The following is a 16242-nucleotide window of genomic DNA, read 5'->3' on the forward strand; positions in this document are numbered from 1 at the left end:
ACCGAGAATCCGGGTGGGGAAGAACCTAAGCCCCGCCCCTAGCTAGGGGACTTCCCTGCGCAGCCAGGGCGCCTCCTCCTGGCCAGGCAGGCGGAGGGGCATCCCCGGCCTGGCCCCGCCCCGGCCCGGCCCCGCCCCTACGGCCTCCGAGCCTCGGCGCTGCCCCCGCCTGCCCTCCCGCCTCGCCCCGCCCCGCCCCGCGCCGCTCCGCGCCGGCTCCGCAGCTTGCGCCGGCCGGCCGGTCCGGCGCCGGGCCATGGCGCTGTTGCGGGATGTGTCGCTGCAGGACCCGCGGGACCGCTTCGAGCTGCTGCAGCGTGTGGGGGCCGGGACCTATGGCGACGTCTACAAGGTGCGCTGTGCGGGGCGGCGGGACGGGCGGGAGTGCAGGAGGAGGGTGCATCCGCACGTCCCGCCGCGGGAGCCCCGGCCCCGCCCCCTCCTCACCCCGCTTCTCGCCTTGCGCTCCTCAGGCCCGTGACACCGTCACGTCCGAACTGGCCGCGGTGAAGATCGTCAAGCTAGACCCAGGTGTGGGCCCGGGTGGGGCCTCTGCGCTCCAGGGAGGCGGGCGCGGGCGCGTGAGCTGGCGGGGGCGGAGAGTTGACGTTTCCGAGACCCCCAGAGAGGCTGTCCCCAGGAGAGACTAAGCTGGCACCTGCCCGGCCAAGAGAGAAACACTCTGCCCAGTTAGCACATAGGGGCACAGTCTGCACTACCCCTGTGTGGACCCCCCATAATGCCTTGTGCTCCCCAGGGGACGACATCAGCTCTCTTCAGCAGGAAATCACCATCCTTCGTGAGTGCCGCCACCCCAATGTCGTGGCCTACATCGGCAGCTACCTCAGGTGAGGTTGTTTACCCTCTTACTCCAGACCGCCCGCGTGTGCCCTGCTGTGAGCCAATCCCAGCTCTTTGTACCCCCAGGAATGACCGCTTGTGGATCTGTATGGAGTTCTGTGGAGGGGGGTCGCTGCAGGAGATTTACCACGGTGAGAACCAAACTCCATGGGACCTGGCCTTCCCCCATCCCAACAAAGGGACAGGAGGGCATCCTCCAGGCTGAACTTGGGCTCCTCTCTGCCTCTGACTGGCTGTGTGACCTTGAGAGAATTGCTGTCCTTCTCTGGGCTCAGTATCCCGGCCTAATGTGGCTAGCATCACTTTCCTGTGGTGGTGCCTGCAGCTTCCCACTGCGCAGGGTGGCTTGGGAGGGTCACCACATCCCTCAGGCGCCCTCTCCAGCCCTCATACTGTCTGTTTCAGCCACTGGGCCCCTGGAAGAGCGGCAGATAGCCTATGTTTGCCGGGAGGCACTGAAGGTACAGGACTCATAGGCAGCACCCACTCGGGAATCCTCAGGAGTGTGGGCCTAACCCCGCTGGCCCTGTGGGGTGTGGGGCCTTGGGATGGGCTGTCCCCGGGGCTGTGGGTCCTAAGGGGAAGGGGGCCCCAGTTCTGTTGCCGGAAGCAGCCCATTTCCCTCCTGGCCCAGTCACTTCCTGTTTGGGGAGGGGGAGGAGGAAGCGGCCTGGGTGGGGGGCCCCAGTCCTGAGGAGGGGCTCAGGAAAGATGATTAGTGCTGAGTAGCTGTTCTCAAGAGACTCCTCTTTGTCCCCAGGGGCTCCACCACCTGCATTCTCAGGGGAAAATTCACCGAGACATCAAGGTAGGGGTCAGCCAAGGGCATGGTTCAAGTAAGGAGGAAGCTGCCAGGCACCTGACAGGTCCTTTCTGTGTCCGCCTCCAGGGTGCCAACCTTCTGCTCACTCTGCAGGGTGATGTCAAGCTGGGTCAGTACCGGGGCATGCCATGTGGGTGAGGGTTTTAGCAGGGACTCAGAGACCATCATAGAACTGAGTGCTGTGGATCCTAGCCACTTTGCCTCAGTTTCCCCACTTAGGAGATGTAGCAGTATTACCTGCTGGCAAATAGTTGGCCGAGGCTCGCTTGGGAGGGACCTGACATGAGATCAGGTTTTCAGAAATGGAAGATTGGTGACCCCTCTCAGGCCTGGCCTTGCTTGGGACAGTTGTGGCTGGACCCAAGCTCCGCCTGGAATAGCCTGGGCCCTGGGGTGGGAAGTAAGTGAGGCCCTGGGGCTGGCAAGGGTCTCTTTGTTCCTGCAGCGGACTTTGGGGTGTCAGGTGAGCTGACGGCATCTGTGGCCAAGAGGCGGTCTTTCATTGGCACCCCATACTGGTAAGGTGGTGGGTGCCCTGGCAATAGGGGTAGAGTCCACAAGTAGGGTGCCTGGCCATCCCATCTGTGACCCCGACTCTAGGATGGCGCCAGAGGTCGCTGCTGTGGAACGCAAAGGTGGCTACAACGAGCTCTGTGACGTCTGGGCCCTGGGCATCACCGCCATTGAGCTGGGCGAGCTACAGCCACCGCTGTTCCACCTGCACCCCATGAGGTCAGCCTAGCACATGCCCCTTCCCTGACCCTTGCCCTGCTGACCCTTGACCCATAACCTCACATCCTCCCCAGGGCCTTGATGCTCATGTCGAAGAGCAGCTTCCAGCCGCCCAAGCTGCGAGACAAGACACGTTGGTGAGGGCTCACCCGACAGCTGAGATACCCTTTTCCAGCCGAGGCCTATGGGATGGATGCCCCTGCCAAGGGTTGAGCGTGGTTCCCACCCTAGGCCCCGGACTCAGTGTGGACAGGAAGGAGGGAAGGGCTGGTGCCTTGTGATGGAAGCCTTGCTATTGTGCAACAGCATCACTGTCCCAGCTGCTCCTTCCTTGGTGGCCGGCCGGGGCAACTGACAGGATGCTTCTGCGCAGAGCTTAACCTGGGTCTGGGGGGGGTGGGGGGCTCCTGTTCCCGTTAGGACCCAGAATTTTCACCACTTCCTCAAGCTGGCCCTCACCAAGAACCCCAAGAAGAGGCCCACAGCTGAGAAGCTTCTGCAGGTGGGAGGCAGGGGATGGCCTGGGGACTTGAGGCTCACAGAGAAGACCTGGAAGACAGGGACCAACCTGATGAACCCTTGCTCCTCCAGCACCCATTCACAACCCAGCAGCTCCCGCGGGCCCTCCTTACCCAGCTCCTCGACAAGGCCAGCGACCCCCACCTGGGAACCCTCTCCCCTGAAGACTGTGAGCTGGAGGTAAAGCAGGGACTGGAAGGATGGCTCCACCCCCCTGGTTGGAAGGGGCCTGCAGGTGGTGTAAGTCGGAATCGCTGGACTTGCGGGGTTCCAGCACAGAGCTGCTCTCTAGTCGAGCCCACCCGCCATGAATCTCTTGAGTGGGTCTTGCCTCACTGCACGCCCTCAGGTCCAAGCCAGCCATGACTATGACTAAGCTATTTCCCTTCCTGTGTGGCCTTTGGCAAGTTTCTTGACGTTTCTGTGCCAGTGTTCCCATCTGTGAAATGAGGGTTATTGTATTTCATAGTGACCTTAGAGGGTTGTCATGAAAACAGAGCGCCGGATGGATGTCAAGACCTGGAAGAATTCCTGGCGAGGGGTGAGTACTGGGTGCAAGTCTACTGTGTGTGTTCTTTCTTAGACGCAGGATATGTTTCCAGATACCATCCATTCCCGGGGCCATCATGGTCCGGCGGAGAGGACCCCCTCCGAGATCCAGTGTGAGTCTTCTGACAGGGCCAAATGCACCCGTGGATCTGGTGTTATTTTGGGGGTCCATCATGAGACTTTGACCCCCTCCTAACCCCATACTCTGGGATCCCTAGTTCACCAAGTGAAATTTGGTGCCCCCCGCCGGAAGGAGACGGATCCTCTCAATGAACCGGTGAGGCACTGGCTGTATGGAGGGGCGGGGTGTGCGGGGTGGGTGGTGGGTGGGGGCGTCAGATGTGCAGATGCAGAAGTGTCCCAAATCAAGGCCAGTCTGAAGCAGGGGTTGCCTGTGTCACCTGGGGTGCTGGGCTGGGGGCTCCTCTTGGGCCGTTTCCTTTAGACGGCACTAGAAAGTGGAAGAGTGGCCGCCCCTGCTAAAACCTGTTTCACAGGACTGAGGACCCCACTTGAGCGTACTCTTCACTCTGCCTGTCACAGGACCAGGCCATCCCCTCTGCTCTTACTGTCCGGTCCCACAGTGCTCCTCTCTCGGCCCCGCCGTCATACTGTCTCTCTTATCTGTCATTTTGTCTTTTACAAGGCTTCTGTCTCTTGTGAAAACAGTCTCTGTCTGTCTGTCTGGCCTCTCCTGCTGTCCTTCTCTCTCTTTGTTAATGTTGAGACAGGATCTCTGTCTAACTTATTCTAGCTGGCCCTGAACTCTCCCTGTAGTCTAGGCAGGCCTTGAATTTCAGCTCGTTCCTGGCTACTCCCTTCCATCTTGGATACCCTTCTCTTTCTCTTCACCTCTCCCCTGATGTCTGTGCCTTGGTTTCCTCCAGTGGGAGGAGGAGTGGACGCTGCTGGGAAAGGAGGAGCTGAGTGGGTGAGTGGGCAAGCCTGGGGACGCTGAGGGGCAGCCTGGGTCTTATGGAAGACCGGCCACTGACCCTTTTCTCTGGCCCAGGAGCCTGCTGCAGTCGGTCCAGGAGGCCCTGGAGGAAAGGTGAGGGGCCCGTACGTGGGATGCGGAAGGCCTCCAGGCCTGGGGTCAGTCTCTTCTCACACCTCCTCATGCCATGTGCTGTGTCCCTGTAGGAGCCTGACCATTCGGCCAGCCTTAGAACTCCAGGTATGGATCGGAAGAGGGTGGAACTGCGAAGTAAGCCGTGTGCACAGGGTGCCTTGGGGTAGAGAGCATCACAGGGCACCTGCTAATGGCCAGGCTGTTTTCTGATCCTCTTGCCAGGAGCTGGACTCCCCAGACGATGCCGTGGGAACCATCAAACGGGCCCCGTTTTTGGGGCTGCCCCTTACTGAGCCAACACCTGATGACAATGCCCAGTCCTGCTCCCCAGGTGAGGCTCAGACTTGGCAGGCCAGGAGGAATTCTGGGGTAGGGCTGGGGCTTGGAGTCACTGTGGTCTGTGCGTATAGGAACCCTGTCTGCACCTCCACCTGGTCCTGGCAGCCCACCATTGCTGCCCACTGCCTGGGCCACCCTGAAGCAACGGGAGGACCCTGAGGTGAGAGGGCACCAGAGGGGTGGTGGGAGGTGGGCTGTAGCGTGTCACCTTGGCCCTGACTCCTTCCCTCCCACACAGAGATCATCCTGTCACGGCCTTCCTCCCACCCCCAAGGTCCACGTAAGTGTTTACTGGGCATCCCCAGGCCCTGTTGTCCTGGCCCTTCCCACTGGTCCCTCACCAGCTGCTTGCTTCCTTCCCAGATGGGTGCCTGCTTCTCCAAGGTCTTCAATGGCTGCCCCCTGCAGATCCATGCTGCTGTCACTTGGGTTCACCCTGTGACTCGAGGTGGGCCAGGGGTAGAGCAGAAGCAGTAACCTAGGACACCCTTGGGTTTGGGCCGGGGGTGTGTGGCAGCCTCTGACCCCATACCCACGCCCGCAGACCAGTTCCTGGTAGTCGGGGCTGAGGAAGGCATCTACACCCTCAACCTGCATGAGCTGCATGAGGACACACTGGAGAAGGTGAGGCCTCTTGGCTCTGGGGGGCAGAGGCACAGGGGTCCGGGTGCTGACCGCCTGTCCACTGCCTTCGGTCCCAGCTCATCTCCCAGCGCTGCTCCTGGCTCTACTGTGTGAACAACGTCTTGCTATCACTCTCAGGTAGGAGGGGGGTGCAGGGGCAGCCAGAGCGCCCCTCCCCAAACTCCCTCTGAGCCCTGTGTGATTTTTCCCCTTCTGCTTCAGGGAAATCCACGCACATCTGGGCGCATGACCTTCCAGGGCTTTTTGAGCAGCGGAGACTGCAGCACCAGGCACCCCTCTCCATCCCTACCAACCGCATCACTCAGCGCATCATCCCCAGGTCAGCAAGTGGGGGTGTGGAGGAGGTCCAGAATAGTGCCGGCTGGACGGGACTCTGCCCGGATCTTAGTATCACTTAGGCCCTTTTCGTTCCTGAGGCTGATTCCTCCTGGGCAGGACAGTTGGTGGCCTCGCCTGCTGTCCACCGGGCTTGTCGAAATGCACGGAGGGATGTGGGTGTGGAAGTGCTTTCTTTGTAGATGGTGGGGCTTCAGTGGGCCCTGTGCTGGGCCTGGCACATGAGTCAAGAGAAACTCTGCTTTGGAGAAACAAAGGACTCCGGGAGGGGCGGGGGTAGAGGTGGAGAGAGTGTTCTGGAAGTCAGGAGGCTGAGACAGCTCAGAGGTAGAGGAAACATTCCAGTGCTTAGGGGGCGGGGGGGGGGGGGGGGGGGGGGCAGTGTGTGCAGGTGGGGCCACGGAAGCAAGGCCTGGGCAACGCCGTGGTGGTATTTGGCCTGAGGGCTGAGAGCCGCACAGGTGGCCGAACCCTTCCTCTGTTGCCAAGCCTCGGACTTGGACTCTGTCCAGGGGACAGCAGCGCCGTCAGCGTTTCAAAGGATCCTATTGTGTTCTGGTCAGCACGCTTCGGGCGAGAGGTGGTTCGGCTCACTGTCTGAGAGCCGGGCTGCTGTGGTGGCTCGTGCCTGACATTCCAGCAGTCAGGAGATCGAGGCAAGGAAGATCGCGAGTTTGAGGCCAGCCTGGGCTACATAGGGAGACTTTGTCTCAAAAACAAAAACATGGGGGTGCATGCCTGTAATCTCAGCACGTGGGAGGTAGGGGCAGGAGAGCCAGGAATTCATGGTTATCCTTGTCTACCTATTGAGTTTGAGGCTAGCCTGAGCTACGCGAGTTCCTGTTTCTAAAAACAGAATAGATGGGTCACAGAGGGCTGCAGTCGGAATGGTATTTGGGCAGCAGAACGGTCAGGTCTGGACACGGGCTGCAGAGGAGGCCACCGCAGAAGAGAAGCAGCTCAGCATTAATGCGCAGTGTGAGGTGCAGCTGTTAGCTGGGGACCATGGAGCCAGTGTCGTCCTCATACGCCGTTGGCATTGTGCAGGGCTCCAGGACATCTGTGGACTGAAGGGACCTGTGCCCCTTCTCTTTATTCTTTTGTGGAGAGGAGGAAGATGGTAGACCTAGAAAAATGAGGCTCTTTGGCAGTGATGACTCAGTGCCCACGCCGTGGGGAAAGGTAGGACGAAGAAGACGACTTTGAAGGGCTGTTCCGAAAGCCTTCAGTGAGAAAGCGCTATTTGAGCCAGGACTGAGGAAAGGGCTGAGGCCGTGGCCTGCTGGCAGAGTGCGTGCCTAGCATGTATGGGCCCTCCGCCTAGTCCCCAGCTCTGTAGGAAGAACCTAGGACTTGGAGGAGTATGGGGCTGGCAGGATTGCTCAGTGGGTAAAGACACCTGCCACCTGATGGTCCGATTTCAAATCCTGGGACCAGTTGATGGAATGAGAAGATCAACAGGCTGTTCTCTGACCTCCACATGCACACCATGGTATACACACGCACGCACGCACACGCACACGCACACACACGAATGCATGATAAGAAAAAAATAAATTTATTGGTTTTCTGAGACAAGGTTTCTCTGTGTAGCGCTGGCTGTCCTAAAACTCGCTCTGTAGACCAGGCTGGCCTCGAACTCACGGAGATCCGCCTGCCTCTTCCTCCCGAGTGCTGGGATGAAAGGCGTGCGCCATCACCACCCTAGCAGTGGAGGTGTGGGCTGCAGTCGGAGTAGAGAAAGTGAAGATTGGTCTGGTTCTGCTTTGCAAGTGGAGCCCGCAGGATTTCCTGGTGATAGGTGGTGTTTGGAAGGGAAAGGGGAGTCAAGGCTGAGTGCCGGCTTCTGGCCCAGGCTGAGGGAAGGATGGAGCTGTCATCAGCTGTGAGTGACGTCGGAGTCTGGGCTGATTTCAGATTGGCCACATTAAATAAAGCATACGCCTGTCATCTCAGCATTCAAAAGCTGAGGCAGGAGGGTTACTGAGGTTTGATGCTACAGTGTGAGACCCTGGCTTAAAACTTGCATTTCAGCTGGGCGGAGGTGGCGCACGCCTTTAATCCCAGCACTCAGGAGGCAGAGCCAGGCGGATCGCTCTGTAAGTTCTAGGTCAGCCTGGTCTACAGAGTGAGTTCCAGGACAGGCACCAAAACTACACAGAGAGACCCTGTCTCGGAAAAACAAAAAATAAAAAATAAAACAAGGGGTTGGGGATTTAGCTCAGTGGTAGAGCACTTGCCTAGCAAGCGTAAGACCTTAGGTTCAGTCCTCAGCTCCTGGAAAAAACAAACAAAAACCTTGCATTTCAAAAGATGCACCCATATTCTTTGTGAGTGGGACCTCCCTAGTCCATCTGGGAGAACCAGAATGCCAAGAACAGTGGGCCAGGTAGGGACCCCAGTATTACTATGACCAAGCCAGGCCAGGGGCAGCAGTATTGGGGAGACCCAGAAGAGACCCTTATCTGCAGAGCTCACACCAAGCCTGGATGTGGTGTCCTGTGGCCTCTGGGCTTCCCGGGCCTTCATTCTGACATCACCTTAGGCAGCCAGCTTGGCAGAGTCCTGGCAAGCTGGGCAGCTTTGAGCCTGTGTCTACTTTGAACATAAAGAAGGGAAGAGATGGAGTTCTTTAGAGGAAACACGAGACGCAAACCTACCCAGATGCTGGCCGGTGGACGAGTGGGAGGGAAAGGAAGGGCAGAGGGCAGTGCAGTGAGGCAGACGCTGCTTCCTCCCAGGGGCCTGTCCTGGCAGGCGCACAGACAGGACCTGAGTCACTGGGAGGAGGTTGCCCTGTTAACAGCTTAGTTCCTCAGATGAAGAAACAGTCTCAAATGGTCAGTCCCCTGAGGGCATGGGGGACTCCCCATGAGACAGCCACCCACTGGCCCACAGGGCCCTAAGCCTCAGCTATAGGTACAGAAGGCAGGCCATTTACTGTTTGAAGTCTAGGTTTCCCAGGGCCTGTTTTTGAAATGGGTTGAGTATGCTCAAGCTGGGACCTGCCTCAGCTTCTGGTCTCCACGCTAGCTGCTTCACCTGGCAGTGAGGAAGCAGACACACAGAGATGAAGGGACCTTTTTAAAACCACACAGAGCCGGGCGGCGCACGCCTTTAACCCCAGCACTCGGGAGGCAGAGCCGGGTGGGTCTCTGAGTTCGAGGCCAGCCTGGGCTACAGAGGGAGATACAGGACAGCCAGGACTGTTTCATAGAGAAGCCCTGTCTAAATAAATAAATAAAGCCGCACAGAACCTAGGGTGGTGATTTTTACTTACAACCTAACACTTGTGAGACTAAGACAAGCGCAAGAGGATTGCCCCAAAGCCTGAGCTAACCTGGGCTACTGAGTAAGACTCTGTCAAAAACTAAATGAGGGCTGGTGAGATAGCTTGTCAGGGAAAGGTGGTCACTGCCAAGCCTGATGACCTGTGTTCCATCTCAGGGACGCGCACAGTGGAAAGGGGAACTGACTCCTGCAAGTTACCCTCTGCCCTCCACATGTGTGCCATGAAGTCCTGTCCTCCACGGTCAGTCGGCCAGCCATGTAGAGAAACACTTCCTTTTTCATAGTTTACATTTATTATTATTACTGTTATTTGATTTTGTTTGTTTGAGACAGGGTCTCTCTACATAGTTCTGGCTGTCCTGGAACTCACTCTGTAGACCAGGCTAGCCTGAAGTCACAGAGATCCTCCTGTCTCTAACTCCCAGGGGCTGGGATTAAAGGTGTATGCCACCATGCCCAATTACATTTATTATTTTTGGGGGGTGTGATTCATGTGCCAGAGTATTCAAGTAGAGGTCAAAAGACAACTTACAAGAATAATTTTTTCTCAGTCAACCACATGCATCCCAGGAATTGAGTTCATGTTGTAAGTCTTGAAGGCAGATGCCTCTACCTAATGAGCCATCTAGTCAGCCCAAGAAAAGTTGAAAAAGAAGAAAGACAAAAAATGGGGGGGGGGTGTCACAGATGGCACTGAATCTGGTGGCTCAGGCTTTTAATAAGTACCTGGAAGGCTGCAGCAAGATGATCAGGAGTTTGAGACTAGCCTGGGCTACATGAACCTGTCACCGGAAACTTACAAATGACCCAGGACTGGGGAGATGGCTCAGTGGTTAAGAGCACTTACTGCTCTTCTAGGAGACCTGGGTTCAGGTTCCCATCACCCACATACATGGTAGCTCACAACGACCTGTAACCTCAGTTTCAGGGCATCTGGTGCCTTCTCACCTTTGCAGGCTCTAGACAAATACAGTGTACATACATACATACATGCAAGCCAAACGTTCATACACACAAAAGTCAGCTTAAAAAAAACCCAGAACAAAAGAACAGACAACCCTTCCTAGAGCCCCAGGCTAGGGAGCCCAAGATGCTCACAGCGCCTCAGTCCCTTGCAGCTCTTACAGGCACATTGCTGCACCTCATGGAGCCTAGTGTGTCATCCGTAAGGCAGGAGAGGACAGTGACCGCCTCACAGAGCCATCCTGGGTGGCTCCCAGAACATACGCTGATTTTCACCTCTACAGGCGCTTTGCCCTGTCCACCAAGATTCCTGACACCAAAGGCTGCCTGCAGTGCCGTGTGGGTAAGAGCTGGCCGTGTGGGGCTGGGAGAGGTTCCGTGAGTCCGAGCCCTTGCCCACCACCTCCTTCTCCTGCAGTCCGCAACCCCTACACAGGCAGCACTTTCCTGCTGGCCGCCCTGCCTGCCAGCCTGCTTCTGCTGCAGTGGTATGAGCCCCTGCAGAAATTCCTGCTGCTGAAGGTAGGAGACCAGGGGGCCCTTGGGGGGCAGGATGCCTGAAGGAGAAACAGAGTCTAGCCTCTCTGCTGTCCCCCAGAACTTTTCCAGCCCTCTGCCCAGCCCGGCAGGGATGCTGGAGCCGCTGGTGCTAGACGGGAAGGAGCTGCCACAGGTGTGTGTGGGCGCAGAGGGGCCTGAGGGACCTGGCTGCCGAGTCCTGTTCCACGTCTTGCCCCTGGAGGCTGGACTGACTCCAGACATACTCATCCCGCCTGGTGAGCAGCTGGGTGTTACAGGGAGGGCAGAGGTGAGGGAGGGCACACTTCAGACCAGGCTCTCTGATCGGGGGTCCCGTGAAGGATGTCATTAGACTAGCCTGGCACAGTGGCACAGGCCTATGGTCCCCCTTCTGAGGCTGCAGCAGGAGGGCTGCATGAACCCCTGAGTTAGATGCCAGCCTGGCTAATATAACTAACGACCCTAAGCTTTAAGAAAAAAGGAAGAAACAAACAAAAAAAAAAGGCATGGTGGTATAAGTATTTGGCAGGCTGAGTCAGTAAGATCCTGAGTTTGAGGCCAGCCTGGGCTATATAGAGTTCTAGGCAGCCTGACCTACATAGTGCGGTCCAGTGTCACAAGCAAAATAGGTCTAGGCATGGTGGCACATGTCTTTAATCCCAGCACTCAGGAGGCAGAGGCAGGTGGATCTGTGAGTTCGAGGCCAGCCTGGTCTACAGAGAGAGATCCAGGACAGGCACCAAAACTATACAGAGAAACACTGTCTCTAAAAACAAAACAAAACAAAACAAAGGCTTGGTAGCCAAGGAAAAGCTGCCTGCCTGTGCATAAGCCTGAACCAGCAGCAGCAGGAAGAGGATCTCTGGCCAGGTAGGGACTGGAGGCTTCCATTCTGAGCAGGGAAGGATGACATCTCACCCATGAGGACAGCTGGGCAGTGGGTAGAGAAGGAAAGGCTCCTGGTGCCGGCCCCCCGCAGGATTTCATTCCTAATTTTCCTGTTGCTTTTTTTAAAATAAAGGTTTATTTATTTATTATGTAATATATTACATATACAGTATTCTGTCTGCATGTTTGCCTACATGTCAGAAAGAAGGCATCAGACCTCATTATAGATGGTTGTGAGCCACCATGTGGTTGCTGGGAATTGAACTCAGGACCTCTGGAAGATCAGTACTCTTAACCTCTGAGCCATCTCTCCAGCCCCTTGCTTAAAAAAATATATATTTTTTAGATTTATTTTATTTTATGAGTATGGATGCTTTGCCTTCGTGACCACATGTGTGCCTTGGATGTCAGAAGAGGGTGACCTGGAGTTCCAGAGGGTTGTGAGCCATTATGTAGGTGCTGGGAATCAAACCTGCATCCTCAGGAAGAGCAGCCAATGCTCTTAACCACTGAGCCATCTCTGAAGCCCCCTCAGTCTTAATTCTTACAACAGCCTTGGAAGTAGGCTTTGTCGTGTCTGAGTTACCAAAGAGAAAAATTAAGTTCGCAGAGAAGGGACTTGTGCCAGGTCACACATCTAGTGATTGTCACAGCCTAGTGTGTCTGACCCCGGAGGCTCCTTAGGACTCTGGACCCAGCCTCACTCCTAGGAAGCCTAAGAGCAAGTCCCTTGTTCTGAGTGTGACCCCATAGGGCTTGTATGAAGTGAAATAGTTGTTCAGGACTGGCTGTACATGTCCCCTCAGTCCTTGGAATGCTAGAGTAGGCCGGTGGTTCAAACAGGCTTTACCTCGCCTCTCTGCCCACAGAGGGGATGCCAGGCTCCGCCCAGCAGGTGATCCAAGTGGACAGGGACACGGTCCTGGTCAGCTTCGAACGTGAGTGCCCTAGGGTCAGGGTTGGAGGGTTCTAGCAGGCCCAAGCATGGCAACCATGGCACTGGCAGGCCCTGCCCTTCTCCCCATTCCCTCTACCTTGCAAAACCCTTAGATTACATCCTAAAGTTCGTCACCAAGGTCTGTTCCCTTATTTGACCACTTCCTCCTCCTGAGGCTGACTACCAAAGTCCAGCTATCAATGTATTGAAGTCCAGCAATCAGAACCCCCTTTTGGCTGCCCGAATTAACATGCCCAGTGAAAATTAACCAACTCATCCTGACAAGGGTTCCCCTTTCCCTTTATAAACCGCCATTTGCCTGTGGGCCGTGTCTGCCTCCCCTCTATCCAGAGGCGGTCCTTTGTCCCTCTGAGGCAAATATCTCTTCCCCTCCCTTGTTCCCTTCCCCTTGTCCCTCATCTTCTGTCTCTTGTCTGTGTCCCCTATCCTCCACCCACCCGCTCTCTCCATGCAGGCTGTGTGAGGATCGTTAACCTGCAGGGGGAGCCCACCTCTGCACTGGCCCCGCAGCTCACCTTTGACTTCCCTATTGAGACTGTGGGTGAGTAAGCCAGATGTGGGTATGGCAGCATCCACAGTCCGGAAGCATGTGTGACTGACTCAGGGCTAGGGTTGGCAGTGGGACCAGGGCAGACTCCCTACTCCTGTTGGGGAGCCATTCTGGTCACCCTGGATCAGTGAGGGCCCGTCGGTCGCCCTGGGTCAGGCCCTATGGCAAGGATCGGGGGATTCGTGGAGGGTAGGGTCAACAGAGCCCATTCTTCCAGTCTGCCTGCAGGACAGTGTGCTGGCTTTCTGGAGCCATGGCATGCAGGGCCGAAGCCTTGACACCAACGAGGTGAGTGGGACTCAGGGACCTGACTGCCTCCAACTCCGAGGGCCCTGTTATAAAGGACCTGCTGGGATGGTCTCAGAGTCCCTTGTCTTCCAGGTGACTCAGGAGATCACAGATGAGACCAGGATCTTCCGAGTGCTGGGAGCCCACAGGTGGGTAATGGTGGCACCTGAAATGCACCTTCTATTGCGGATACCACCCCAGGCTCGAGATGGGGGGTTCGCCTGGCTTTCCTGCCTTGCTGCCCTTGTGCCTCTCCCCCCACCAGGGACATCATCCTGGAGAGCATTCCCACTGACAACCCTGGAGCACACAGCAACCTCTACATCCTCACAGGTCACCAGAGCAGCTACTGAGATGTCGCCCTGGCGGCGCCCAGGCCTCGGTTGTCACCTCCAGCCTCTGCTGGGGCCCCAGAGGGCCGACCTAATTCTGAGAGGTGTTGGGGGGCAGGGAGGGGAGGTAGCCCACCCCCCTCAGCAATAACTGAACCAGAGGAAGCTGCGACCACCTACCCTCCCTGCAGTGTTATCCCCCCAGTGCAGGGGGCCCTGGGCGGGATGGGGCTGCCTGGCTGATCCATTCCATTTTCTCATTTTTCCTTTCTGTTCTTTCTGCCAAGAGCCTGCCCCAGGTTCTGTCCTGGGCAACATGTATTTAAGAGAGAATTATATTGGTATTAAAGCTGGTTGGTTTTTATCCCATTAGTCCCTCTGAGGTGGAGAGGGGTCGAGCCCCCCCACTTCTGCCCCTTTCTCTTCTCCTCACGCTCTGTCCTGCAGGACACTTTCCTGTAAGTACTTGGTTGGTCTCAGGCATGCACCATGGAAGGGTAGTCCGCTGGTGCTTGGTGGAGTCTAGACTCAGGTGACACAAGCCAGTGGTCCAACAGCCATCTTGGACCTGTATCTTCCTGGTCCCTGCCCAGAGCAGCCCTCACTCAGTTTTATAGATTGAGACAGCTGCTGTAGTTTGGCGTCTTGTGGACGAATGCACAGAATTACAGGCAAAGGGACCTGTCCAGGGCAGCCTTGCCTCAAGTAGGCTCTTGCTTGTGGTCTGTGGGAGGATGCTGGAAGCTAGCCAAGGAGCTAGCCACCATGTCCATGACCATTTCTGGGATCTGCGCCCTGGCCCTGGCTGCAGGGTCCCACTACAGACCTGTAACAGTATAGTGAAGCATCAGCTTAGCCGGGAAGATGGATCTGGGTCTCTTTAGTGTTCATTCATTCCATGCCAAGCTGGGGGTCACTACCAAGATACGGCTCAACCCCAAGAAGCATGTTGGAGCCCATGTCCCTGGTGGCTCAGCTTGAGCTTCATATTGCCCTCCCTTAGTCCCCTTGCAAAGGGCTCAGAGCCCCCAGGGCCAGGTGCCCCCTCCCCTGTGGCCCCAGATATTGACTGGCTTGCCAGTGACCAAGGCCACTGAAGGGAGGGTGGGGCACACAGAGCCAGGCCTGTGGGCACTAACGGGGGTTGTGGAGCCAAGGTCCAGAGCTCAGTGCTCTGTTCCAGCTCATTGCCCCCTCCTGACATTTAGAGCAAATGTTGGCAGAAGAAGGTCTTGGGCCTGGTATGCTGGCTGCAAGTACTTGGCAGCTTAGTGAAGCAACGGGTGGATGAGTGGGTAGACAACAGCTCATGTGACTGGAATCTGTGGCCCTTATGGCTGTCACTGTCCCGTCTTCAGAGCCTCGATTGCTTGGTTTCTAGTGACCAAGAGGGTTGCTTGGCTGCATAGGGAGCCAGGCCAGGAAGAGGGACGGAGCACATGTCCTCAGTGAGACTCCAAATCATCTGAAGGGTCAAGGGAGATAGGGCTGGCTACACAGTAAAATCCTAGCTTCCTATCTCCCGGATTTCTTGGGAGCATGCTGGGGGTGGGGGTGAGAGGGGTTGCCAGCCGCCCACTTAACCCAGGTGCCCTGGGAGAACTGGCCCTCAGACTTCAGAGCAGTGGGCTGCACACAGTGCCACCTTGTGGCAGGTGGCTCAGTGCAGAGTCCATCTGAAAAGGAGGTTTAGGGGTGTAGTATGCCAAAGTGAGGCCCACGGATAGGGTTGGGTGCCACAAGCCAAAGACAGGGCAAGCCAGGAATATGCACTGAAAGATGTAACTTTATTTATATATTTGTTTATAGACAGCCTTTTTCAAATACAAAAGAGACTTCGATGAAGCTGACTGTGGTGAATGCCTGTGACCCCAGTACTCAGGAGGCAGAGGCAGGAGGACTGTCTGAATTGTAGTCCAGCCTGGTCTACATAGTGAATTCCAGGCCAGCCAAGGTTATATGTAGTAAGATCCTGCCTCAAAAATAAATAAAACTTGTCTCTCCTTTGTCCTCCAGTCCCTTCTAGAAGTATTTATGATATTTAAACAATTTGGTATATTTTTATTCACATGGCAACAGTCCATAGATCCTGCTGGCTCTCTGAAAATACATTCTGGAGATCTTTCCATTATCAGCCTGGCCTATTTTTGTATAGCTCGTGCGGGGTGGTACATGTTTCAGGTAAATGATGTTAACTGAAAGGTCCTTATTGACGGAATGTATTTCTACTTTAATATCACAAACCACACTGCAATAAATAACTCCTGTGTCTGAGCCACTCTGTGTACTCAAGTGTGTTTCTGGGGGATCAGTTCCTGGAAGTGGCATCTCTGGGTTGGAGTGGCTCTATTTGCCACGGCGAGGTACCATACAAATGCCCTCTGTGGGTGTTACCCGTGGGATGGGGACTCTTCATCATTCTGTGGATAGAGATACATCGCCAGTTATGGTGACTCACACCTGTCACCCAGCACTTGAGAGTCCGAGGCAGGAATGCCAGCTAGGGCTACATACCACGACCCTGCATGAAAAAAGCATGAACATGGGCTCACTAGCATGTTCAACAAACAGGCCTGT

The 16242-nt window shown here is 56.1% G+C and overlaps 1 protein-coding gene across 1 annotated transcript; it reads left to right on the forward strand.

Annotated features, from left to right (window-relative positions):
- The first annotated feature begins 184 nt into the window (after nt 1–184).
- On the forward strand, nt 185–15939 carry Map4k2 (mitogen-activated protein kinase kinase kinase kinase 2). Its single transcript, XM_006980697.4, has 32 exons — nt 185–352; nt 474–531; nt 758–848; nt 928–992; nt 1267–1322; nt 1622–1669; nt 1751–1793; nt 2130–2202; nt 2285–2416; nt 2491–2553; nt 2837–2918; nt 3008–3115; nt 3519–3597; nt 3703–3761; nt 4372–4415; nt 4497–4535; nt 4628–4661; nt 4779–4887; nt 4967–5055; nt 5134–5175; nt 5259–5343; nt 5440–5519; nt 5597–5657; nt 5742–5859; nt 10415–10473; nt 10549–10652; nt 10729–10906; nt 12407–12475; nt 12950–13036; nt 13263–13333; nt 13427–13482; nt 13599–15939. The coding sequence occupies exons 1-32, from the start codon at nt 257–259 to the stop codon at nt 13684–13686; spliced, it is 2466 nt and encodes an 821-aa protein (XP_006980759.2). The 5' UTR covers nt 185–256; the 3' UTR covers nt 13687–15939.
- The last annotated feature ends 303 nt before the right edge of the window (nt 15940–16242 follow it).

This window comes from Peromyscus maniculatus, chromosome 1 (genome assembly GCF_049852395.1).
Source record: "Peromyscus maniculatus bairdii isolate BWxNUB_F1_BW_parent chromosome 1, HU_Pman_BW_mat_3.1, whole genome shotgun sequence".
NCBI classification, from domain to species: Eukaryota; Metazoa; Chordata; class Mammalia; order Rodentia; family Cricetidae; genus Peromyscus; species Peromyscus maniculatus.